The sequence below is a fragment of the Rhincodon typus genome, chromosome 30 (genome assembly GCF_021869965.1).
Source record: "Rhincodon typus isolate 14 chromosome 30, sRhiTyp1.1, whole genome shotgun sequence".
NCBI classification, from domain to species: Eukaryota; Metazoa; Chordata; class Chondrichthyes; order Orectolobiformes; family Rhincodontidae; genus Rhincodon; species Rhincodon typus.
The window spans coordinates 33,189,561-33,215,587 of NC_063361.1; the positions used below are offsets into that span (position 1 = coordinate 33,189,561).

Here is a 26,027-nt window from a genome sequence, read left to right on the forward strand (position 1 = left end):
AATAACACAACTTTGCCTTAAATAAAACTTACCAGCAGAGAGAATTCTCACTCACACCCTCAACTCACTACTCGGACATTGCAGTAGGTCGTAGTACTGGAGGAGAAATTGACTTAAAATTGAATCAACTGTTGATAGTCAGCCATAATAATACAGTAAAGTTAGCAGTGTTTGAAGGCATATAATTTTTGGCAGTTTATCGAGTGCCAGTTCATAAGGTGCTGGTTAAAACAAAGTTTGCTGTATTTCATAATTATCTCTGTTTTATATCTGCCACTAGCCCAAAAGTATGACATCTCATTCTCAATTACCCCACAAGGGGAATATCCACTCAATGTCTACTTTGTCAATCCCTTTTAGCATTTTGTAGGCCACAATTAGATCTCCTCTCATCCCTCTAAACTTGAGCAACTATGCGCCTAAACTGCTCAATCTCTCCTCATTAGTCATTCATTTCATCTCTGAAATTAATCTTGTGAACCTTCTCTGAACTGCCTCAGATGCAATCATATTCATCCTCAAGTAAGGGTACCAAAGCCTCGCCGTATTTCAGATGCAGTCTCACCAATACCTTGTATGATTGCAACAACGCTTCACAAACAGAAGTTGTTGCAAAAGCTCAGCAGGTCAGGCAGCATCTGCGAAGAAAAAATCAGAGTTAATGTTTTGGGTCTGGCGACCCTCCAGTAACTGAAACATTAATTCTGATTTTTTCTTCACAGATGCTGCCAGACCTACTAAGCTTTACGAGCAACTTCTATTTTTGTTCCGGATTTACAGAAGCCACAGTTCTTTCGGTTTTTATGCAACAACACTTCCCTATTTTTATTCTCTATTCCTTTAGCAATAAATGCCAAAATTCCATTTGCCCTCCCTTTAACAGCTCTACCTGTACCGCTAGCTTTCTGTGACTCATTCACAAGGACATCCAGATCCATCTGCACTGAAGCAATTTGAAGTTTCTCTCAACTTGGATAATAAGTTTCCTATTTATTCTTCAGACCAAAACGACCTCCCCTTTAGTTATTTAAAACTTCATCGGTCAAATTTTGGTCCATTCACCTAACTATCCTTACCCATTTATAAATTTCTTATTTCTTCACTGCAACTTTTGCACCCATTTAAGTGTCATCTGTAAATTTGGCTATAGTGTATCTAATATCTTACGGGGCAACTAAAGAAAATAAAATTATGAACCCAGAACAATGCTTACAACATGAAATGCTAGCTTGTCTGTTACAACTTGAATGCAGTGGCTGAAGCGCAGCTACTAATATTGTATGCACTTTGGTACTTGCTATAAATTTGTTCATTCATGGTGATGGATATTGGGTTGCAGGCATCATAGAAAACTTCAAAAATATGTAATATCGACCGTCAAACAGTCTGTTTTAGGCAAAATCAATTTTGGAATTTTCTTGACTCAGTGAGTTTTAGTTTTTTTTTTACTATGGCTAACCCACCTAACCTGCACATCCCTGGACACTACGGGGCAATTTTTAGAATGGCCAATCCATCTAACCTGTACGTCTTTGGGAGGAAACCCATGTAGACACGGGGACAATGAGCAAACTCCACACACACACAGTCATCCGAGGCCGGAATCAAACCCAGGTCTCTAGCGTTGTGAGGCACAATGCTAACCAATGCGTCACCCTCAAGTAAGGCATTGAAGAGGCTGTTGGTACTTAAAGATTGATAATGCACTGGGACCAGATGAGATGCATCCAAGGATATTGAAAGAAATGAGAGTTGAAAAGGCCCTGGCAAATTACAAATGTTGTGTCCTTATTCAAAAAATAAGATTAATCCCAGCAAATATGAACATGTCAGCTTAACTCAATAGTAAGACAACATCTGGAAGCAATCACTTGGTACAGAATTTATAGTCACGTCAACAAATGTGGTTTAATTCAGAAGAGAAAGCATGGATTTGTTGAGGAATTTAACTTTCTGGAGCTCCACTGTAACTTTCCCATTGAGAAAATGCTAGGGTGTTAAACCCTTGGATTTTGGCCATTTCTCACCCATCTGCAAATATGATGGGTCAAACCTTTTAATCTTGTCCCTGGGCCATTGATGCTTTCTGATTTAAAAGTCCATAGAGAGCTCTATCAAATACAATGAACAACCTAAATGTATCTCACCCTGAGAAATTAATGCCATGCAACCTAAATGAAAAATTAATCTTCTCATGCAAAATTGGATCAGATCATCATGTGCCAAAAATCTTTTAATTTTCACAGGTACCTCCCATGTTTGGAATAAATTTTAATACAGCTTTTATACAAACTTTTTTTTAAATGGTTGAAGGTAAGCATACACTTAAAATCTCCCATTCTGTCTATTGTAATTCCTTCCTCACTGAGAAAGATGGTTTGCTGCAATGTTATATCATGCTTATTCACTGCCTTTTGCAAAGCATTAACAAAATTAGTATATATAAAAACTCACTGCAATCCTGAGAGTAATGGCGTGAGTGAACAGGGGGAAAGGTGAAAGTTGGAGAAGCAGGACTAGTGATGATTGTTGGAGCAAAATTCTGACCACTTGAAACAACAGATGAAGCAGGGATGTGACCTGCTACCAGGTCAACACTTGGGCTTGTTGGCTCATCTGTGAAAAGAAAGAGATGGAGGCAGAAAACAATTAAAAATCAACTGCATTGCATAATAAGATATTTCATAATATCACTGAAAAGATGGGGAAAAAGAATATTATTTACTGGTTTTGTACACTAGATATTAGCTTGTATTTCTATAATTGTTTTCAGAACATCAGCACGAGCCAAAGTGCCAGCCAGTGAAGTACGTACAGTTATAATGCAGTACAACTCAAATCAACTCTGACCAAATCAAACCCCACGCAAGGTAAGTATTGTCCATGTACATACCCGTTACTATTCACTTCCAACATTATGGTTAAAATTGAAGCTGATCAATAGAACTAAAATATTTCCAGTGTAAAGTGAATAAACGGGTTTACCAAACTTAGTGGTGTAAGCTACAAAGCAGTTGAATTTAAAGAGTTTTTGACTAAAGTCAATTTATACCCCAAAATAGTTTGCGGAACCAATGGCTTTTTTTAATCAGAGGCTCTGCCAATTTGAAACAATGCAGTTATTTGATGCATAATTGCATGAATAAAACTGCAAATCAATTCTTCCAATTCTTCTGACATCTTGAAACATTTATCAGCTAAAATAATATGCCTGGCAACCAGCTGTTTAAATGCATGTGTCAACATTGTTGCCATTTCCTCACGTAAAACAGCATAATGTATAGCGTTACAACACAGGTACTGAAGCATTACTTTATGCTTCTGTGTTATACCTACACGAGAAATCATTTTTCTCATCCCAATCAGATTTAAATAGAAAATTAACTGAACACAAACTTGTTTGAGATTGACAATCATAAAATTCTCATTTAAAAGATCCTGCACAGAATAAGTTCGTAATTACTACCACAAAAGAATGGAGCTATCAAATCTCTCAGCACTGAAAGAAGTAATCTTAAATAAAACTTCCCACAGTTTTGTACATTCATTGATATCACATACTTATCCAATATTATGTCAAGAAATGCAGTTCATTGATGTCCTTTAGGGAAGGAAACTGCCATCCTTACCTGGTCTGGCCTACGTGTGACTCCAGACACAGCAATGAGGTTGGCATTTAACTGCCTCTGGACAATTAGGGATGGATAATAAATGCAGGCCTGGCCAGTGACACCCACATCCAATAAATGAATTTAAAAAGTAGTTTTATGTTTCAATCATTTCTGTTCAAAAATTTCCCATACTAAAACAAACACATGCATAACATTCCTACTAAATTTGCTTCACTCCCATTGCAATTCTTCAACTGATTTTTCATATTCACTGATTCCCTGACAGAGCAAATAGTCTTTCACCAATTATTCTACCAACATACTTCATGATTTTAAAACCTCTTTTACATATTCTCTTAAACTTCTCTGTTCTAGTGCATATAGTTGCAAATCTGAACTAAAGATGAATAACTCTTCAGATCAAAATAAAAGGCAACTGGAAATAGACATTATCCTTAAGGCATCCTGAGTCTCGCATTCCTCTCCAGGTATATGTATAATTTTGATAAAAGAAAGTATAAACATTGTAATAAAACAAAAGTTCAATTCATTTTTAAAATATTGGAATTCTCTAAGTTTTGAACAATGTAGGGTAATCTCACTGAGACTAACAAAATACTTAAACAGATAGAAAGGGTGGATGCAGGTAAGATTTATCCCCCGATTGGGGAGTATAAAACCAAGAGGCATAATTTAAAAATAAGACAGATGCAACTTAGGTTGAAGATGAGGGGAACTTTTTTCTAACTCAGGGGGTCATGAACACTGGAATGAAAGCTATGGAAACTCAGTCTTGTAAATACATTTAAGGCATTGACAGTTTTCTGATTGCCACTGGTATACAGTGCTTTGGTGATAGGGTGAGTAAAAGGCACTGAAGTGTTTGATCAGCCATGATCATATCAAATGATAGGGTAGTCTTAACAGTTGAATATCCTACTCCTGCTTCTATGGAACAACAATTACAAAGAAAAGTCAAGAGTTGAGGATATTGCTTCTTCTCATCCAGGGAATAGAGAACTGAATACCTATGGCGTTCACCCAATCCCTGCTGGAGGAAGTTCCTCAGAGAAGCATGATCTCTGTTAAATGAGAATTTAATGATTGTCAATCTCAAACAGGTTTTTGTTCTGGAGACCTTTTGGTGGTTATAGACTCCAAAACCATACAGCTTCACATTTGCTGTTGGAGATAATCCAGTGACATAAGGGTGATATTTTATATTGTAGAATATGAAACACTTTTAAATTAAAGAGAGAATGTGTTTAAGGTGTTTTTTCTGTGGCCTTTTGCTGTTTCCTTTCTCTTCCAAGCACAGAATCCTCTTCAGGAAGTTCATTTTGTAACTATCCTGTTTATTTCAGGATAATTTCAGAATTCTGAAATTAACGCAAAGGGAAATTTTAAAGCTACAATCTGAAATGTAAGAAGCAAAGTAAAAATTCCAAAGTAGAATGTATTTCACAATGAAAGGCAGCAATCTACTGTTAATAAGGTACTATTGTATAAGCTTTTTTAATTGACATGTAACATGTCTCTTTTCTAATACAGTGCACATTTAAAAGTAGGCTTTGGTGAGGTACAGAAGATATGTGCTGGAACATTTTCGGGAATTAAGAATTGTAGCCACATGGATAGACAGGAAAAGTTGGGGCTATTTCCCTTGGAGTAGAGAAGATTAGGAGTAATTTTGACAGACATGTTTAAAATATTGAAAGTAGACTAAATGAAGGGGAAATGATCACTAACACTTCAACCATTGGGGAACAAATATTTAAGGTTATTACAAAAAAACACTAATGGCATGAAGAAAAGCTTCTTTATGCATCAAATAATTAGATTTGGGAATTTACTGTTTAATGGGGTAGTGGATGCAGATTCAATGGTAATCTTCAAAAAGGAAATGGATAAATACTTGGAAGGGAAAATTGAAGGGATTAGGGGAATCAGCAAGCTAGTGGGACTAATTGGATTCATTTTCAAAAGAGTCAGTGAAGCCTCAATGCTCTGTCGGCTTCCATTGTATCTTCTCGTTCCAAACAATATTTGCGTAGTTGTACATTTGTTAACAAAGATACATAATCCTCTAACCCTCACTTCTTGGAGAATTTATGGCAAAACTTAAATGGGCCAGAAATGCACATAATCCAGCAGAGAACTGGCTGGCAGACTGGAAACAAAGAGCAGGAATAAACAGGCCATTTTTTGCGTGACAGCCAGTGATTAGTGGAGTACCACAAGGAACAGTGCGTGGACCCCAGACAGTCACAATATACAAGTGAATTAGACGAGGGAACTATATGTAATCTCCAAGTTAGTAGATGTCACAAATCTCGATGGGAGGGTGAATTGTGAGGAAGACACAGAAATGCTTTAGTATGATTTGTACAAGTTGAGTGAGTTGGGTAAATACACGAAAGATGAAATATAATGTGGATAAATGTGAGGTTATCCACTTTGCTGGCAAAAAAACAAATTTGAATGGTGACAGATTGGGAAAGAGAGCTACAATGAGGCATGGGCATCCTTGAACACCAGGTGCTGAAAGTAAGCACGCAACTGCAGAAGGTGGTGCAGAAGGCAAATAACAAGCTGACCTTCATAACAAGAAGATGCGAGTACAGGTGCAGCTATGTCTTGCTGTAATTGTATAGGTCCTTTGTGAGACCACACCTGGAGTACTGTGTATAGTTTTGGTACCCTTACCAGAAAAAAGACGTTAAGGCTACGGAGAGAGTGCAACAAAGGTTTACCAGACTGATTCCTGCAATGAGAGATAATACGTATGAACAGAGACTGGATTCTATTCACGGGAGTTGGGGAAAATGACGGGGAATCTCATAGAAACCTATACAATTCTAACATGACCAGACAGGGTAAATCCAAAATGGATGTTCCTGATGAGCAGGGAGTCCAGATTTAAGGATACAGGATACTGCATTTAGGACTGAAATAAGGAAAAACAATCTTCATCCAGAGAATGGGAGCTTTGGAATTCTCTGTCACAGAAAGCAGTTGAGCTAAAACATTGAACGTTTTCAAGGAGGAGAGAGATATTGTTCTTAGGATTAAAGGGATTATAGAGTATGGGGCAAAAGCAGGAACTGGGTACTAAGTTAGAAAATCCTAAATGATCATACTGACTGGCAGAGCAGGCTCAAAAGGCCAAATGGCCTACTCCTGTTCATGCTTCCATTGTGTCCTCTTTTCAAGTTCAGGCTGCAGTCCCAGAAGTGGCCATTATTCAAACCTGCCAGGGCTCGAAGGTGGACCTCCTCCCAGATGGTTCAGATTTTTGTCATTAGAAAATTAATGCCCTGAGTGTAAAATAGCTGTACAGCACCCAGTTTTTAATGGTGAGCTCCCAACCAACCTAGTCTGGGAGGTGTTCAGCCCATTCTGCATTATCTCTTCCAGTCCTAAGCAAGAAAATATTTGCAGAGATGTACATTTGTTTAGAAAGCTACATCATCCTCTCAGTCTCACTTAGAGTCATAGAGTCCAGAGCTCCTCCGTTCCACCTGTTCTTTTTCTTTCTTTCTCTTTGTTTTCTTTTTGTCGCCCCTTAGCCCCGGAGGCAAATCCTGGAGCAGCGGGTGGGCTGCAAACACCCAGAGCAGTGCAGGCAGGGAGTCCTGGAGCAGCACATGGGGAACAAGTCGTGGGCGGAGGCCGGTGCAGGGGAGACAGCCCTGGAACTTACCTTGGAGTAGCTGAGTGCCTGTACGCAGTGGACTGAAGGCTTGGAGCAGAGCGAGATGGCTGTTGGACGGGAGTCTAGCGTGGATGGTGAGACCACGTGTAGAGGCCCTACTCTGACCTGCTAGAATGTAATATTTATTTGACATTTTTACCAGGCTGTGAAGTCAATCCTTTAACAATGTCTTATTTCTAACTTATTTTTTAAACTCTGTAAAGTAATGCAACTACTTTTTATTCCTCTTTTGTATCCAAGATTTGCACCTAGCTCCCTTTACCTAAGATGGCCCCATAAGAGGCAGACATTGTAAAAGTTTTTCACTGTGCTTTTACAATGGAGTACACGTGACAATAAAGGATCTTCTATTCTTCCACAGTCATACAGCACGGAAACAGACCCTTCAGTCCAAATATTCCATGCCAATCATAATCCCACCTGCCTGCTCCTGGCCCATATCCCTCCCAACCATTTTGGAGAATTTATGACACAACTTAAATGGACCAGAAATCCACATAATTCAGTCACATATGGTGATAGATCCACTAATTTTGCACATCATTAGGTCATTGAATTGAGGTCATTGCTTTGAATGGTGAAATGTGAATAAAAAAATAAATACATTGGCTGTTTACTTACCTACTGTTTTCTAACTTGTTGTGCTTAATAGCAATGTAAGAATATTAATATTATGAATGGGCAAGGTAGAAAGGCAAAGAAAACATGTTTTTAAAAATAGGATGAAATAAAGCAAGGCAGAATTTGTTATAAAGAGAATGTGGAATTGTTTTGCTATCTCTTAAGAGTCTGTAACAAGTGATGGAGTGAATGAAGTTGTATTTAAGATATTATCTGTAATAATTTTCATCAATGAAGAATGTGAAGTTCTTCACCACATGATTCTTGTGTGCTGAAACGCAACATTATTTCAGATACAATGGAAGCTACTATACATCATATCCTTGAAACAATGGTGTAATTGTTAGCAATACCTTAGGCAGTAAATGAACAAATACAGACGAGAGGTTGTGTCCAGCCGTATTAAGCCCTACTTTACATGCACTGACATGTTACTGAAGACTAGAATTGTTAAGATGATAAGATCATGTCAAATCAATTGAGACAGGTGCAGCACAAGCAGCTTGACTCAGTCTCACAGCTTCAGCTTAAATATGGGCAAGGAAACTGCCATGCATCATCTCTCAGCTAATGAATCAGCACTCCTCCATGTTGAACAGTACTTGGAGGAAGCACTGAGAGTGGTAAGAGTGCAAAATGCATTCTGGGTGGGGGATTTCATTGTCACCGCCCAGAATGGCTCGGTAGCAGCACAATTGATCGAGTTGGTTGGTCCTAAGGGACATTGCTACAATGCAGGTCTGCAGCAAGTGGTGAGGGAACCAACAAGAGTGCATACATACTTGACCTCATCCTTACCAATCTGCCAGCTGCAGATACATCTGTCCATATCAACATCGGTAAGAGTGACCACTCCACAGTCCTCTTAGAGTCAAAGTCCCACCTTCACATTGAGAATAACCTCCATCTTATTATGTGGCATTATCACAATGCCAAATGGGACATACTTTGAACAAATATAGCAACTCAAGACTGAGCATCCATGAGGCGCTGTGGGCCATCAACAGCAGCAAACTTGTAGTCCAGCACAATCTGCAACATCATGGCCCAGCATAATCCCCACTTTATAATTACCACCAAGCCAGAGGATCAACACTGGTTCAATTGAAAGTGCAGGAGGGCCTACTAGAAGTAGCACCAGGCATATCTAAATATGAGATGTTAACCTGCAGAAGTTACCAAACAGGACTACATACATGCCAGACAGCATAAGCAGCAAGTGATAGACAGAGCTAAGTGATCCCACAGCCAACGGATCAGATTAAGCTCTGCAGTTCTGCCACACTCACTCATGACTGATGTTGGACAATTAAAGAACTCGCTGGAAGAGAAGGCTCCATAAATATCCCCATCCTCAAATGATGGAACAGCCCAGCACATTGGTGCAAAAGACAAGGCTGAAGCTTTCGCAGTGGATGATCCAGTGGATGATCCTTCTTGGTCTACTCCAGCAGTCCCCAGCATTACAGATGCCAATCTTCAGCCAATTCAACTCACTCCACATGATATCAAAGAACAGTTAAAGGCACTGTATACTGCAAAAGCTATGTACCCTGTCAACATTCTAGCAAGAAAACTGAAGACTGTTGCTCCAGAACTTACAGCTCCACTAACCAAATAGTTCCAGTACAGTTACAATACTGGTACCTACCCAACAATGTGGAAAATTGTCCATGTATGCTCAGTACACAAAAAGAAAGACAAATCCAGCCCAGCCAATTACTGCCCCATCAGTCAATTTACAATTCAAAGGTGGACAAAAGAGCTGAATTCCAGAGGTGAGATGAGAGTGATAGCCCTTGACATCAAGGCTGCATTCGACCAAGTGTGGCATCAAGGAGCTCGAGCAAAACTGGAATCAATAGGAATCAGGGGCAAACTCTCCATTGGTTGGAGTCATACCTGGCATATAGAAAGTTGGTTATTCGAGGTCAGTCATCTCAGCTACAGATAATCTCTGTAGGAGTTCCTCAGGGTATTATCATGGGGCCAGCCACCTTCAGCCACTTCATCAATGACCTTCTGTCCATCATAAGATCAGAACTGGGGATGTTTTCTGATGATTGCATAATCATCATTCATTTCTCCCCAGGTACTGAAGCATACCATGTTAAAATGCAATAAGGTTTGGACAATATCCAGGCTTGAGCCGACAAGTGGCAACCAACATTTGTATAAAACAAATGCCAGGCAATTACCATCTTCAATAAGAGACAATCTGACCACTGCCCCTTGACACTCAATGGTATTACTATGACTGAATTCCCCACTATTACACCCTGGGGGTTACCATTGATCAGAAACTCAACCGGACTTGCCATATAAACACAGTGGCTATTAGAGCAGGTCAGATGCTGGGAATACTGTGGCGAGAAATTCACCTCCTTACTCCCCAAAACTGTCCACCAACTACAAGGTAAAGTCGAGGGCATGATGGAAACTCCCCAGTTGTCTGGATGTGTAGCTCCAACAACAGTCAAGAAGCTTGACACAATCAAGGATAAAGCAGGCCACTTGATTGGCACTACATCCACTCCCTGCACCACTCACACTCAATAGCAGCAGTGTGTATTTCTACAAGATGCACTGCAGAAATTCATTAATGATCCTTAGTCAGTACCTTCCAAACACAAGTCCGCTTCTATCTAGAAGGAACCAAGCAGTAGGTACGTGAGAACACCATCACTGGTAAATTCCCCCCCAACTCACTCACCATCCTGGCTTGGAAATACATTGCCATTCCTTCACTGTCACTGGGTCAAGATCCTGAAATTCCCTCCCTAAGGGCATTGTGGATCTACCTACAGCATGTGGACTGCAGTGATTCAAGAAGGCCGTTCACGACCACCTTCTCAAGTGCAATTCCTGACAGGCACTAATGGTGCTAGCAGTAACACCCATGTCCCATGATTGAATAAATAAATGAAAATGAAGATGATATAAATCGAGAGACATGAAGAGTGGGTAGGAAGGTAAAGGTGAAACCCAGGATTAGCAATGATTGTAATAAATTGTGTGGCAGGCTCAGGCTATAAAGTTTGCACCTGCTCTTACCTCTCATGTTTCTATCTCATTACAATTTACCACAATTTTCAGAAACAGCCAAATTCATATTATGATGCTAATAAAAGTATTATTTACACAAATAATCTGATTATTTTTGCAAAGTAACTAAAATCCCTGAAGCATTTTTCACAACCTTAATTATATGCTAACTGTTGTACAAATACTTTTGGAATACATAGTCAGAAAGTTGGTGACATTTTACAGGGGAGCTTCCAACAGAATATATTTCCAATAGGATGGCCTGCATCTTCAATATTCACCAGCAACTTTCTTCTATTAAACGTCTGGAGCACTCGTACCTGCTCTGGTTTACTAGTTTTTCATTCTTCCCTATTCACCAGCCCATCATAGACAACCCCCCGCCTCCCCATCAATCCTTTCACACAGCCTATATGTCTTTCATTTCCCCCATTTTACTTCTGACTGTCTTTTTTTTAATTCAGAGGAGAAAACATAGTTGTTCAAATTTTTAAGTGTGTTTGGATACACCCAGGAAAGTTTTATCCATTTTCAGCTGTTGAACTAAGAAATGGAAGTTGAGATTACTTGGGTAGGCTACCAGACACAAAAGTGTCAGACAATGACTATCTCCTATAAGATAGACTTTATAACCGTCATTTTCTTAAATTCAGCTGTATCATTGCCACTGAATCCATCACTATCAAACACTTGGTTTCTGGAGGTGGGGGGCACAAACTAAGTTGTACCAGCCACGTTAATACTAGCAGCTATGCAATCAGCAGAGGGTAGTAGTTTTGTAGTGAATAACTTACATCATGTAAATGTGAGGTCATCCATTTTGGTAGGTGTGGTGAGGCCACACCTGGAGTGCTGTGTACAGTTTTGGTCCCCTTACTTGAGAAAGGATGTACTGGCACTGGAGAGGGTGCAGAGAAAGTTCATTCAGTTGTTCTGGAGTTGAGGGGGTTGGCTTATGCGGAGAGATTGAGTAGACTGGGACTATACTCACTGGAATTTAAAAGATGAGGGAGATCTTGTAGAAACAAAATTATGAAGGGAATAGATAAGATAGAAGCAGGGAGGATGTTTCCACTGTTGAGGGAAACTAGAACTAGGAGGCATAGCCTCAAAATAAGGGGAGCAGATTTAGGACTGAGTTGAACCCCAAAGGGTTGTGAATCTGTGGAATTCTGTGCCCAGTGAAGCAGTTGAGTTTAACTTGTCAATTTTTTTTTAAGGCAATGATAGATTTTTGAACAGCAAAGGAATTAAGGGTTACGTAGAGCAGGCATGTACAAGAGTGCACAAAAAGATCAACCCTGATCTCACTGAATGGTGGAGCAGGCTCAAGAAGCCAGGTGGCCTACCCCTATTTATTATGTTCCTATGGCTTGTAGATGCTGGGTTGGAATAAGTCAAGAGTGTGATAGGATACTCCCCACTTGCCTTAATTAATGTATCTCCTATAAAACACAAGAAGCTTGAGCCATCTGGGACAAAGTCGCCCCATAATTGGTACCCCATCCTCTACCTTCAACATTCATTCCTCTCACCACTGAGGCACAGTGGCAGCAATATGCTATTTCAGCAAGATGCATTGCAGTAACTCACCAAGGCTCCACTAACAGCACCTTTCAAATTTGTAACCTCTACTGCCTGGAAGGAGAAGGAGAGCAGATGCATGTGAATAACCTGTAAGCACCCCTCCAAGTTACACACCTATCCAAATATATCATTATTCTTTCACTGTCACTGGGTTAAAATTCTGGTCACCTTTCCTAAAAGCACTGTTGGACAACCTAAGAGTCGCAATGATTCAAGAAAGCAGTTCACTATCACATTCTGAAGGGTAATTAGAGAAAGGCAATAAGTGCTGACCAGGGGTCTCGTGGTGCAGTGGTGTCTCTCACTCTAAGCCAGAGTGTTCAGTTCGAATCCCATCTGCCCTGGACCCGTTCATAACATGTTCAAAAAGATCAATTAAAAAATATGAAACAAATGTTAAAACAATAACTAATGATCTTGGCAGTGACACCTATGTTCTATGAGCAAACAAAAGAGAGAAGAAAACGGGCCAAATATTCTACTTCTGTGCTGTAAATCCTTCTGGGGAAAAAAAACAATGCTCCTGTGGTCATGCATCCCATCCTCCACCTCAGAAGCCTTCCAATTTCTGCCATGGTTTATAGTTTTCTCAGTTCAATTCTTTGCATTCCTTCCCTAGACTTGATGTCCTTGTTGCTTTCCTCCAAACCATTGAACAAGCTACCTCTAAATCTCAAAGGGCTTCCAACTGTGCTTGTAGTCAACACTCCTTACCTTTTTTTACTTCCTGTCTATGCTCCCACAAGTGATGTGCCTGTGGCCACGTAGTATATTAAAGGTACTGTGTAAATGCACGTTGTTCTTGAACTCAAGTAATCATAAACTAAAATGATAATCCTAGTGGATCACTTTAAAGGGCACACAAAGGTGGATCTTATGATAGTAGTTTTGCTTTCAAAACTTCAAGAGCTGAGAGGTTTATTTAGATGCTCCCAGGCTGCTTACAGATAAAGCTGACAGATGTTTGTTTTTTCTTTCTGGATGTGCAAGTTCTAGAAACACAACATTCATTGTCAATCCCTAATTGTCTTTGAGAATGAAGTAAGGTGCCCTCTTAAACAATTGTATTCCGTCTGTAGGTCCTGACACAATGTTGTCAGGAAGGGAATTCCAAGATTTTGCCTTAGTGACAGTGAAGGAATGACGATAACGTCCCCAAGTTAGGATAACGTGTGGCTTGGAACTGAACTTGCAGCTGGTGAGATTTCCACACGCCTGTTGCCTTTATTTTTCATTGACCCAACGCCTCTTTCAATAGCAGTTAAAATTAGCTTACATCTGGCATTCTGCAGACTTGCATATATTCAAAGCAGCCACAATTGCTTCAGTCAAAAAAAATGAACCCTATCAAACACAGCTGCAATTATTTAAACATTTCAGGTAACTTGGTCTAGCTAAAATAACACATGAAAAGAACGAAATTTCGGAACTTCACTCAAACTGTATGACAATGCACAGTGGGAATTGAATGTACTTTAAGTTAAATAGGGCTAGAGCCTGGTTGAGTATGCAAAAATAATTCAATCCTCATTTCAAAGCCATGTATTCGGTACTTATTGTTATTTTGATCCATGTTCCTGCTAGTTTTATGGAGCAGAAATGCTGTAACAGATTCCTGCTCAGCCCACCATTTAAATTAGCGTTCAGGCCCCAGTGACATAATTACAGCCTGAACTGCTTATTTAAAGAAGGACCCTGTTGGTTAGAATTGAAGATCTCTGGTAGGGAGTGGTACCTCTGCAACTAAATCTCCCAGGCAATTTTAAATATCCATCCACATAATTGCCCTTATTTTGGCTGCAAATAGCCAACTTTAATTTTACATCACACTGCATGAATCAGTTTCTTGAAAAACTAACTAAGCAAATGCAAAACACATGTTTGGCTCTTATTCGATGTTCAGGAGATTACTCAAACTATATTTTTCCATTGAGATCATTTATTTAATAACTGTTATTTTAGGTTCCAGAGACTGAGCTGTTCATTCCATATTCTACCCAAACCCAAATACCAACCTCCTGCTATTATTTCAGAAAACGTACCTTCAAGAAATTCACATTTTTTCCCTTTTGCTGACTCATTGCCCTTTTATTTAAAATTGAAAGAAACTCTCCTGTAGTATCCAATAGATGAGCAGAAAATATACCTGGAAGGGAAGAGGTTTTAAGGAGAATCTTAAAGGGAAGGGAAGGAGAGGCTTTAAAGAGAAAACTCCAGAGCTTAGGGCCTTGGCACCTTCCTGTAGAGGAATGTGATAAAATTGTGGATGCACAAGTGGCCAGAATTAAAGGGCTGGAAGAGATTACAAAGACAGGAAAACATAAGGAATTGGAGTAGGGCACTGGCCCTTCAACAAGATCACTGCCTGCACCTCAATGCCTTTCCATCTCATAATACCTTTAACATCTAGAAACCTATCAATCTTTCTCTTGAAGATATCCAATGACTAAGCCTCCTTAAGTGAAGATGTACCACCTCATCATAAGTGATGGCCTATCACTTATTCTGAGACTGTACCCTAAGGTTCTAGGCACCCAAGCCAGGGGAAATATCCTTTCTGCATCTATCTTGTCTATCGCTGCAAGAATTTTGACTGCTTCAATGAGAACACCATTTATTCCTTCAAATTCTAGAGAATATAGGTCCAGTCTCCTTAATGTCTCTTTGTAGAAGAATCTCACCATCCCATGGATTAGTTTGGTGAACTTTTTTTTGCACTTCCTTTATGCAAGTATATCATTCCTTAAGGAAGGAGACCAAACTGCATTCCAGGTATCGTCTTACCAAAGGTCTGTAGAATTTCAGCAAAACTTTTATGACTCCTGGACTCAAATTCTTTTGCAGTAAAGGCAAACATACCATTTAGCTTTCTTATTGTTCTACCTGTATGTTATCAGTAGCTTATGAATAAGAGATTGCAGGTCCCTTTTGACTGTAACACTTCCTGAGCTCTCACTATTTGAGAAACACTCTGCACCTCCCTTCCTCCAACAAATGTGGAAAACTCTACATCTTTCCACATTATGTTCCATCTGTCATGTTCTTTCCCACTCAATACGCCGGTCTATATCCACTTGAAGCCTCTCTGTATTCTCCTCACAACTCACATTCTCACCTGGTTTTGTTTCACCAGGCACAAATCCAAATTAATGATGTAAATTATGAGCGTCTGGGGCCCAAGCACTAATCTGTGCAGTACCCAATTAGTCATTGTCTGCCAACCTGAGAATGATCCATTTATTCCTCCTCTCTGTTTTCTGTCCATTAAACAATTTTCAATCCATGCCAGTATGTGTTCTAATTATTTTCCTAACCTTCTCTTGTAGGCCTTTGTCAAAAGCCACCTGAAAATCTAAATGCACCAAATTCCCTTTATTTATTGTGTTAGCTACATCCTCAAACAATTCTTAATGGATCTGTTAAACATAATTTCATTATATAAAATTCATTGACCCTGCTCAACATCCTACTACTTTCTAAATGTCCAGTTATTATATCCTGTTTAATAGATTATAGCATTTACACAACTACCAGTGTCAGGTGAACAGCTCGACACTTTCCCCAAGTTCTCACTCCGTCTACTCTTAAACTGTGGGGTGACATTTTTTACTTTCCAAACTGCAGGAACTGTTTTGGAAGATGGCTGCTAGTGAACCAAGCCACTATCTCTACAGCCACCTCTTTAAACACACAGGGAGTAAATCATCACATCCAGGAGATCAACTTTCAGTCTCATTAATTTTTCCACCACTACTTTTTTCACTAAGACCAATTTCTTTTGGTTCCCCATTTTCACTTTTTCATTGGTTCTCTGGTATTCGAGAGTTTTATTTCTACATCTTTCTCATGAAAGCAAACAAAGTATTTACTTCCTACTATCTCTGAAAGTATTTGCTTCGTTTCTCTGCCATTTGTTTATTCCTTATTTGTTATTCTCTTCTTCCATACAAAGGCTTTTGACACCATCAATCGGGAAGCATTATGGAGTGTCCTTCTCCACTTTGTGATACAGCCAAAGTTTGTCACCATCCTTTGCTTGCTCCATGACGACATGGATGTGGTGGTAATTACAAATGGCTCCACCACCGAGCCATTCCCTGTTCGGACCAATGTCAAGCAGGGCCATGTCATCGCCCCAACACTATTCGTGGTCAACCTCGCAGCAGTGCTTTACCTCACCGCCAATAAACTCCCCACTGGAGTGGAGCTTACATACAGAACCAGTGGGAAATTACTCAACCTCCGCCGTCTACAGAACCAAAGTCACCCCAACCAGTGTCATCAAGCTGCAGTATATGCATGACGCTTGCCTCCAGGCAATCTCTGAGGGTGTACCCCAGACCATCGTCAGCACCTTTACAAAGGCATATGTGGGCAAGAGTCTCAACCTGAGCATCCGCAAGATGAAGGTCCTCCACCAACTTGACCCAGCATTGTAGAACCACACCGGATCATCAAGGTCCACATTAAAGAATGCCCTATCGGCCAAAGCAGCTATTGATGAAGAGATGCAGCACAGTCTCCAGTGTGCTAGTGCAGCCTTTGACCAACTGAGGATGAGGGTGTTCAAGGACAACAACAAATCCGATACCAAAATCCTAGTTTACAGAGCTGTGGTGGTTCCTATTATCCAATGTGGCTCTGAGACGTGAACTATCTACAGCAGACACCTCAAGATACTGGAGCAGTACCACTAATGCTGCCTGCGCAAGATCCTTCAAAACCACTGGGAAGAAAGACGCACCAACACCAACGTACTCAAACAGGCTAGCAACCCCAGTATCGAGGCACTGACCACCCTTGATCAGCTATGATGGGCTGGGCATGTCGTCTACATGATTGACACAAGATTCCCCGAGCAGGTGCCCAACTCCCAGCTTCGAAACGGCAGGTGAGCCCCAGGTGGACACAGGAAGTGCTTCAGTTTTACCCTCAAGGCCTCACTGGTGAAGTGCAGCATTCTCACAGATACCCAGGAATCACTGGTCCAAGACCATCCAAAATGGAGGAAGAGCTTCTGGGATGGCGTTCAGTACCTGGAGACTTGCCATCGAGAAAAAGCAGAAGCCAGGCAAAAACAATGTAAGGAGCACGCTGCCACATCAACGCCCCACGCACCCCTTCCTGCGAGCACCTTCAGAGCTAAATGTAACAGAGCTGCAGAAGCTGCATCAGGCTGTACAATCACCTGCAGACTCACCCTGGGAGCGGAAAGGAGTCATCCTTGTCTGCAAGGAGCCGCCAGTAACGATATAATTAGGAATTCACCTGTCTCTCCCTCCAGTCGGTCCATATTTGTCATTGAAAACATTTTCCCTTTTATATACCAATAGAAGCTGTTATAGTTTCTATATGGTATTTCTCACTAGTTTACTTTGATTTTCCATTTTCTCTTTCTTTATTAGGTTTTTGGCCCTCCTTTGCTGAATTTTAAAATACACCAAATCCTCAGATTTACAAGTATCTTTGGCAGTGTTTCCTTTGATCTAATATAATTTTAATTTTTTTTTTATTAGCATTGGTCAGACCTTCTTCCTTCTGGGATTTCACACCTCAAAAGAATGTAAGTAATTCTTTAAAAGTTAGCCATTGCCTGTCTACTATTATACACTTTAATAGGTTCCCAATCTAAACAACTAATTTGCCTCTTACCTTCATAATTTCCTTTGATTAGACTGAACTGCATCATTTTCAAACTCATTTTAAAATTCTTACACTATGTTCACTGTTCCCTGCAGGCACTTTTTACAACAAGATTATTAAATAGCCCTTTCTCATCGTACATTACTACTATTGAAATAGCCCATTCATCAGTTGGATTCATCAGTTATACTGCTCTAGAAAACAGTGTTCTAAACATTCTAAGAATTCATGTCCCACAGCATTGGAGCTGATTAGTTTATTCAATCTATATGGAGATTGAAATCTCCCTTGATTATACTTGTTGCAAGCAACTCTAACTTCCTGACTGATTCTATGTCCAATATTACTGATACTGCTTTGTGGCCTATGAACAACTACCAATGTCCATTAACACTTGCCGTTTCTGAGTGTCACCCAAACTGATTCTCCATCATGATCTTCCAACCCAAGATCCTTTTGACTACTGTAATGATCTAACTCTTTATGAAAGATTATCTCACAGCTTTTTCCTTTTTGCCTATCCTTCCTAACTTTAAGCATATTTGAATTTTCTGTTCTCAGCCCTGGTTATCCTGCAGCCATATTTCCACAAAGTCAAATAGATCATACTTCTACTTGAGTCACAATGATTATTAGAGTATGGTAGATAAGATTACAGAATCGAACGATGGGCTGGAGAGTTTCAGTTAGGAAGACTGAACATACTGAGCTTGTTTTCCTTACAGCAGAGAAGATTGAGAGGGAGCATGACTGATATGTATAAAATTATGAGAAGCATATGTAGGGTAGACAGGAAGACATTTTTCCCCTTGATGGAGGAATCAATGTCCAGGGGCACAGAAGGCAAGGGGCAGAAGGTTTAGAGGAGATGTGAAAAAAAATCTTTTTTACCCAGGGGTTGGTGCGAATCTGGAACACACTGCCTGTAAGGGTAGTCAAAGCAGAAACCCTCATAACATTTGAGTAGTATTTAGATGTGCACTTGCAATGCCATGGCATACAAGGCTATGGGCCAAATGCTGGAAAAAGCGATTGGAATAGTTGAGACCATAAGTATGCAGTTGTTTTTGATTGGCGCAGACATGATGGGCCAATGGGCCTTTTTCTGTGCTGTAGATCTCCATGGCTCTATGGCTCAAAGATTGGTGTGGGAGTAATGGTTTTTGATTCAAAATTTGATTTGTTGGAGCAATGGTGCCTGTGCTCGGGAAAGTGGGAAGTGTACCAATGGGACAGTATTCACCTGACAATGGTACCATGCTGTCAGGGTAAGCGTTCAATGAGGGAGGCTTTTATAAATGAAAGAACGTGGACAAGAGAGAATAAGTAGCAATTAGGGATTGATAATCTGAGGAGGGCAGTAAGGGACAGAGTATACCAACCTCTGCATCCCTACAGTTAAGGCTAGGCATTGGGAAAATAATAAAATGTCAAAATTGAAGGCACTCGATCATGCAGAATTCAGACCAAAGTGGGTGAGTTGGTGTTTGAGAAGATTTTGCACAACAGTATCTCAGAGATTATTTTCCCTGAAGTTTTGTTTAAATCTACCCTGTAACTGCCCATACTCTACAAGCAAGACTTCATTCCCCATTTTATCTATGCATACATGGGCAACAATAATTGAATCCTCACCCTACACTAAGTTTCTTGCCAGACCAGATATCCTGAATGCTGCGACCCAGGTAACTAAAACTTTCTGGATCCTCACTCATCGTGACACAGAACTGCATCTATCCCTCTGATAATACCGTCCCCTAATACTACAATATTCCAATTAACTGCCCCTGCTTCCTGGAGCACAGTTCCACGATCAGTTCACTCCTTAACCCTGCAGCCGCTGTTTTTGTTCCTACACATTGGACAACTGCAAAGGCCAATGGCTCCTCCACTTTTAACTTCTCAATCCCATGACCTACCTCATTTAGGAGCTGCACATTTCTGGCCCTGACCATGATACAAATCAGACAATCCTATCCTATAGGAGTGTGTGGAACACAAGCGTCCATCTTACTTACACTTCTCTTAATGTTTCAGCATCTGTAGCTCATACTCTAGCTCAATTACTCTGAACCAAAGTTTCTCTAGCTTCTCTCACCGCAGAAACTTGTAGATTGGATTACATAAGTGTCCACAAATATCCTACATTCTGCATCACCTGCACTGCCACGTTTATAGCATGTAATTATTTTACCAGTTAAATTTTAATTAATTTCTCTAGTCCTATCTGAAATAACTCCACAAAGTATCAGTCAGCAAGTCATGCTTCATTTACTCGTGCATAGTACTTGACACTAATTCGGCTTTCTCAGAGTGAACTGAACCTCTGACCCTCCAGCCAAAGTTCCCTGATTGGGGCTGTTAACTCAGTCCAATCAGGGAACTCATATTCTATAAGATTCACCTGGTTGAACTCATTACAGTCACTACATCCTTCCCACTCTAGGGTTTCTTTCTTGGTTCATTCACTTCACACCATGTGGTCACTGCCTTTGTCTCCCTTTATCCTAATTTTAAGTGCCATTATTTTGATCCTGTTTTCCCCAAAGTTCCAAAACAATGCAGCAGCTTATAAAACAGTAATTACTGCTCCTAGAATTTGAGGAAATCAGCTCCAACGCTGAAAATATCTCAAAAAGGAGCAGCTCTTACAGCCACAATTTTTTCCTGCCCTCCATCTCGGATTACCCAGAATCCTCTCAAAATTCAAAATGGCACTTTTAACATATTTTAGAAACAGGTTCATTCTCTATGATGTATGTAAGAATGGCCAATCCAGTAAAAATTGACTGCAGAAATAAGGAAATGGCAAAGGAGTTGAATAAATACTTTGCATGAATCTTCACACAAGACACTAATAGCAATCCAAACTTACTAAATAATCAAGTGGCAAAGAATGAGAGGAAATAAATACAATAACTATGACTGAAGAAAACGTGCCTGGGAAATTAATGGAGCTATAGACTAATAAGTCCCTTGAACCTGATGGGATGCATCCTAGGATAACAAGAGAAGTAGCAACAAAGACAGTCGAACTGCTGTTAGCGATCTCTCATGAATCCTTTGATTCCAGAAAACTGAATGGGGACTGGAAACCTGCACACGTAACACCTTTATTCAAAGAGGGAAAAGACAGCAATAGGCCAGTAGTTTAAAGTATCTAATTGGATAAATGTTAGAGTCTACTCTAAAGAATGCAACAGCAGAGAATTTAGAAATACACAATTCAATCAAGCAGAGTCAACATGGCTTCACAAAGGGGAAATCATGCCTGACAAATTTACCATAATTCATTGAGGAGGCAGCAAGCAAATTTAAAAAGGGTAGCAGTAGATGTAATTTATTTAGATGTTCAGAAGGAGTTTGATAGAGTACCACATAATAGGCTACTTAAGAACTTTTGGTGTTTGAAGTAGTATACATGGATGGACAACTGGCTAACTGATAGAAAACTGAGAGTTGGGATAAGGGGGGCTGGGCATATTCAGGATGGCAACCTTTAACTAAAAGAGTGCCACAGGGATTACTGTTGTAGCCACAATTACTTACAATATATATTAAAGAATTGGATGAGGAAACTGAATGCACTATAGTCACATTTGTGGATGACACAAAAATAGGTGGGAAGGCAAATGGTGAGGATGGCTCAAAGAGTCTGCAGGGGGATATAGACAGGTCAAGCAAGCAGACAAAAACTTGGCAAACAGAATATCACGTGGAAAAATGGGAGGTTATGTACTTTGGTAGGAAGAAGTGGCGTGAATATCATTGAAATGCAGAAAGATAGCACAAAACTGCAGCACAGAGGGATTTGGAAGTCCTCACGCACAGATCACACAAAGCTAGCATCCACATTCAGCAGATTTTAGGTAAGGCAAATTGGCCTTTATTTCAAAGGGAATGGAGTATAAAAATAGAGAGGTTTTGCTAAAACTACACAAGGCACATGTCAAAATACAGCTGGAACTGTGGTCAGTTTTGGAGCCCTTAACTAAGAAAAGATATACTGGCATTGGAAGCAGTCCAGAGAAGGTTCAATTATCTTATGAGTTGAGAATGGGTGAAGTGGGTCTGTAATCCTTGGAGTTTAGAAGGATGAGAGGCAATGTTATTGAAAACATACAATATGCTTAAGGGACTTGACAGGGTAAATACAGAAAGGTTATTTCCCACTGTGGGAGAGTCTAGACACAGGACATAATCTCAGAGTAAGAGGTTACTCATTTGAAACAGAAATGAAGAGGAATTTCTTCTCTACGAGTGTAGTGATTCTGGGGAATTCTGTACCTGAAAGGGCTGTAGAGGCTGGGTCATTAAGTACATTCAAGACTGAGAAAGACAGATTTGTAATCAGTAAGGTAAACAAGGGTTATAGGGAAAAGGCTGAGAATATCAGATCAACTATGATCTCAATGAGCAGAGGAGCAGACTCGATGGGCTGAATTGCCTAGTTTAGCAGCTATGTCTTATGATCTTATTTCCATAATCTTGTGATACTGGGAGTGAAATTGGAAAGCGGTTGAGGTGAATGGTATTGATGCACTTAAAGAGAAGCTGTAAAGTACATGAGGGAGAAAAGAAGAAGGATATGTTGATAAAGAAAGATGAATAAAGGTGCACAGAGGACTGTGTGTAGCACAAACACCCAGACCAGTTGGATTGAATGGCTTGTTTCTAGATCATAAACTCTGGGGGCAGAATCTTACAGGAACCTGAGTAGCATGGTCTATGGTGAGATTTGTGGCAGAATCATACGAGAAGTGCAGTGAGGCCTCTCTCAATATCCAAAGCAATTCCAGCTGCATCTTTTACATGTTTGCTGAGAGGCTGTGACTTGTCAATTAAAAGGGATTAATTATAGATTGCTACAAATCACTTCATTAATATTGAGTTTCTTAACTTTCCAAGCACTCTGAATAAGCTAGGAGTCAAGGAATTCCTGACATGGAAGTCAGAGCAAGTACCTGGCAACTTCAGCTTGCCACCAGTCACTAACAGCCTCCGTGTGGCTCAGTACCAAACAGAATTTCAGGGCATGAGCTATGGACACCAGCTGCACACAACCCTCATAGAAGGACATTGGTATATGACATTTGCTACTGCCTCAGGGCCATCATGCTCCTTTCTGATTCATCTGTAGGCCACTTAGGAAGCACCGACTTGAATCGCATGGTGCACTAGCAACAAACATTGAAAGGTTGCTGCAAGGACATTTTCTGTGTAAGGACAGGTATTCAGCTCACAACTGGATTAGGCTCCATCTCAAAGCTGCTCGCTTGCTCTCTTAGCACCAGCTCACTTAGTGCCTGTCACCATATTTGTAGCATCCATGCCTTCATTTGCCAGTCAGCGTGTCGGTTACTGGAGAGATGTAGCCAATGATTTTGATGAATTATTCTACACTATACAACAGATTCATATTATCAGGTCTAAATGTGATAAATAGTTTGTGACTGTTATAGTAATTACTGCAGGAGGAGAGCATCAAGTAAACAAGTATCAGATTGACACCAGGGCCTTGTACAACATTATGAGCTTCACAGACCTGTTTGAAGGGACTCAAAATAGTGACCCAAAATTGAAGCCCTTGAAAGTAAGATAACAGAATGATACTCACACCAAAAGGGCAAATGAAGGTGAGAATCCTGTGCAATTGGAAGAATGAAGATCTGGACATCCAGATTGTAGATATTAAGCAAAATCTACTCATCTCAGCTAAAACAAATCCAATGATTGAATTGGAAACACTACACGGGCTATAGAAAATTTATAGCACTTCGCACGCCACCTGCTCCAGTCCTACCTGGGTCCCCACCCACAATTTTTTTTCAATACAGCCACAATATCATTGGTGCTGCTTTCTGCTCTTGTCTGGATTTGAAAAAGTTCATCAGCTTCACTTTCAATTTCTATCCTTCTCTCATCTTCACCTGGTCTGTCTCTAAACTTCCCTTCTCTTCCTTGACTTCTGTTTTCACTTCTGAGGAAAGGTTGTCCACCTATATCTATGACAAGCCCAGTGACTCCCATAGTTATCTCAACTACACTTGCTGCAAAGATTCCATTCTGTTCTCCCACTTTCTTCATTTCCGTCATGCCTGTTCCTATGATGCCAATTTTCACTAGTGTGCCTCCAACATGACCGCCTTTTTGCTCAAACATGAATTCCCCTGTCTCCTCCACTGTGGCCTTTGGCCATATGTGACCCGCATCCCACACTTCTGCCCTCATCCCTCACTCTCCTTCCCAGAACAATGGTGGGTTTCCACTTGTTCTCACTTTCCATCTTACTAGTCGGCGCATTCAAAAAATTATTCACCATTTCTGCCAGCTCCAACAGGACACCATGACCAAACTCATCTTTTCTTGCCCTTTATTGTCAGCATACTGCAGGAACTATTCCTCATTGTCAAAGGCCCAAACTCACCTTCCAAGTGAAGCAGCATTTTACTTCTACTTTTTAACGTCTAGTCTACTGTATTCGCTGCTCACAATGTGGTCTTCTTTATACTGTTAAGGCCAAAAGCAGACTGGGAGACCGTTTTGTGTAACATCTCCATGCTCTCCATATGAATAACCACCAACTTCTTGTTGCTTGCCATTTTAATAAACCACCTTGCTCTCATCCCAATACTTCAGTCCTGGGCCTGCTGCAATGTTCCAATGAAGCACATCACAAGGTTAAGGAAAGACATTTTTTCTGCTTAGGCACTTTACAGCCCCTAGAACTCAAAATTGAGTTTTACAACATCAGAGCCAACACTCTCCATTTCCATTTTTCCCAATGCTATACCCCACACCCCACCACGGTCTCATCATGTTTATTTTGCTCTCAGCTGCAAGGACCCATTTGCTCCATTTCACATCTTAATTTAAATACATTTTCCACCTTTTTCTCTTTCACCACAATTAAGAATCTCTTTGTCTTTTGCACCTACTCCCCTTGCTCCTCCTATATCAAAGCATTAAAAAAACACCATTTTGCAACCCCTTTCAGTTCTGACGAGTCATATTAGACTCAAAATGTTACCTCTGTTTTTCTCCTCACAAACACTGCCTGAACTGGTGAATTACTCCAGCATTTTGTCTCTTTGATTCAGATTTCCAGCATCTGCAGTATTTTATTTTTACCTTAACTGACTTAATCACTTCATTCCCTCAAACGCAGGTTTGCCACTCAGCACCATCCCACCAAAGAAATGCTTCTCTGTCACTTGGAGGAGAAGATTAAATTCCACCCTATTTTCAATTTCTAATTTTCATTAAACGACTCTATAAATTGATTCAACTTAAAATTTCACTAGCTGCCCCAGTGGGATTGGAATACATGCCCCGGAGTATTAGCCTAGGTCCCTAGATTACAAGTCCAGTGATATTACCACAATGCCATTGCTCATCTCACTTACACTGTGAATCAGCCTTTGTATTGTTGCTTATACCTTCTACAGAAATTGTGTCTGTATTTGTGCAAAAGCAGTTTGTACATAGTCAGAGCCTACTCTTGGGCAGCACGATGGCACAGTGGTTAGCAATGCCACTTCACAGCACCAGCATTTACTCCAACCTCAGGCGGCTATCTGTGTGGAGTCTGCACATTCTCCCCATGACTGTGAGAGTTTCCACTGTTGCTCTGCTTTTCTCCCACAGTCTAAAAATGTGCAGGTTAGATGGAATGGCCATGCTTAATTGCCCTGTAGTGTCCAGGGATGTGCAGGTTCGGTGAATTAGCCATAGAAAATGTGGGATTGGGGAGGATGGGTCAGGGTGGGATGCTCTTCAGAGGGTCATTGCAGACTCGATTCTTT

General features: G+C 40.4%; 1 protein-coding gene across 3 annotated transcripts in view; it reads right to left on the reverse strand.

Moving 5' to 3' along the window:
• Positions 1-26,027, reverse strand: part of arhgap23a (Rho GTPase activating protein 23a) — a 306,389-nt gene that overhangs the window by 108,043 nt on the left and 172,319 nt on the right. For all 3 annotated transcript variants that reach the window (XM_048614508.1, XM_048614509.1, XM_048614510.1), the window contains one exon: positions 2,455-2,616. In XM_048614508.1, the coding sequence (XP_048470465.1) occupies positions 2,455-2,616 (162 nt within the window). The remainder of the gene's footprint in view (positions 1-2,454; positions 2,617-26,027) is intronic.